This window comes from Triticum aestivum, chromosome 4D (assembly GCF_018294505.1).
Source record: "Triticum aestivum cultivar Chinese Spring chromosome 4D, IWGSC CS RefSeq v2.1, whole genome shotgun sequence".
Classification (NCBI taxonomy): Eukaryota; Viridiplantae; Streptophyta; class Magnoliopsida; order Poales; family Poaceae; genus Triticum; species Triticum aestivum.
In genome coordinates, this window is record NC_057805.1 from 341498627 (window position 1) to 341500461 (window position 1835).

The 1835-nt window shown below is 40.3% G+C and overlaps 1 protein-coding gene across 4 annotated transcripts in view; it reads right to left on the reverse strand.

Moving 5' to 3' along the window:
• LOC123097798 (RNA pseudouridine synthase 5) overlaps positions 1-1835 on the reverse strand; it is a 6698-nt gene that overhangs the window by 3187 nt on the left and 1676 nt on the right. For all 4 annotated transcript variants that reach the window (XR_006447447.1, XM_044519625.1, XM_044519627.1 and 1 more), the window contains 5 exons: positions 1359-1405; positions 1134-1224; positions 662-839; positions 288-375; positions 118-199 (listed from right to left, as the gene is read on the reverse strand). Coding sequence is in view for 3 of the 4 variants with exons in the window: in XM_044519625.1 (XP_044375560.1) it covers positions 118-199; positions 288-375; positions 662-839; positions 1134-1224; positions 1359-1405 (486 nt within the window). In the remaining variant the exon portion in view is untranslated. The remainder of the gene's footprint in view (positions 1-117; positions 200-287; positions 376-661; positions 840-1133; positions 1225-1358; positions 1406-1835) is intronic.

Here is a 1835-nt window from a genome sequence, read left to right on the forward strand (position 1 = left end):
AAAAAAATCATACCATAAATATTGGTTTGCAAGAATATGGCCATTACACACATTTTTTAAGCAAGATATCAGTTAGGATAGTGTAATTCACAGGCGTGAGTAGGGAAAGGACAGCACCTCATCGTGTTCAAGTATACCAGTTACTAATGCTCGATAGAATTTTGAAATTTTCCGTTCTTTGCCAACCTCAGTTCCATCCCTATAAATTAAATTAATCACTTAACCAGTACTGGGTGGTGCTAACGATACAGATACTCTTTCCAAATTTAAAAGAGAAGATTGTACACCTTTTCTTCTCTGCATTTGCAGCACCTTCTGCAAAATAAGATGCAAGTTGAACTTTGGCAAGCTTTGTCTTGGCACAAAGCAGTAGACCTAATAACATGGAACATGCAGGTCATCAGCAAGAGTTTCACTTTTACATATGGAAATGCAGCGGTAACAAACATTTTTCTGTGAGACACATTTTATAACCAAAAAATTAGTAGGAAAATGAGGCTTCATTGCAGAAGGGCTCTTTGTTACAGGATGGTAAAAAAAAAGAGCTCCAGAAACAGCAAATATGTATTTCTCCTAGATTCCTGGTTTCATAGGCAAGGAACAAAATTCACATCTGCTAGGCCTCAACTGGTCAGAGTGAACTAAACAAAAAGCTACAAACCTGACGTGCCCCTTCCTAATCGATGAACAGGTACAGGATGTAACTGCACATTTTTTCTCTTAGAGCAGCTTGATGGGGGCATCTTCCACTCTTTCCACTGAAGCTGTGCTAGAACAGTGCGCTGCTGGAAGATTCCTTTTGGCAGAACTTGCAAACCGGAAGGCTTGTTAAGGGCGACCTGAAAAAAAAATGGTGAGCTGATTTATGGCTATGATTATATAGCTTTAAGTGTTACAACTAATTTTATTAAACATACATAGGGATGAAGGAAGATTCATACTTTCTGAAAATCGGTACCAAGATTTGCAACTACCATAGCAATAACAGACAAACATGACAATGGGAAAAAAGCATTGGCTCGCAAAAAATAGATGAAAAACAGTTGAACCTTGACAACAAGCTAGGCTGAACGACAGTTGGATAGAATGTGTTTATGTGCAATTTAGCAAGAATACCAGGTTGAAGTGCATACCATGTCGTCATCTTCATAAAGCACTTGAAGCAAATGTGGTGCAAATGGCTCCTTCCATGCGAGGCGATGATATACCAACTTAGAACCCTCCCTGAAAAGGGGGATCCAAATGAAATACATATTAGTTTTGGAAGGTAGCTACTAACATAAAGGAAACGATGAAGGAGAATAAGAATGATAACACTCTTGTTGCAAATGTGTACTGCAAACAGCATAAGAGGATACCTGAGAATCATATCTGGATCAGTGACAACTTGGCCATCAACCGTTATCTGCAAAAAAATCTCAATGCCTTCATTTGTATTTCAATACGCGTGGCTTACAATGCAAAAACATGAGTATTTGACAAAAAACTACCACATTAGGGGTTGCCGTCCCACAGAACCACCACATTCAAAAAAGTGACTGATAACTACCAAAATTTTCTAATTTTGTGGCTAAAAACTACCACTTTTAAAAAATGGTCAGTTTAGACGATTTAAACATGTTTATGGCGTGCGGGACCCACCCGTCAGGGCTGACGTGGCGGCAAAGTCAACTCTGTTTATTTTGACCGTTACATTGACCGTTATTACAAGTGGGGCCGACCTGTCAGCATGACCCTTCTTCTTCCTCCTCCTCTCTCTGGCATTTCCTCGAACACCATGTGTGCATCCGGGCTTGAGCTCCGAACTCCTCCATGGTGACGCCCCGGCGCAGCAC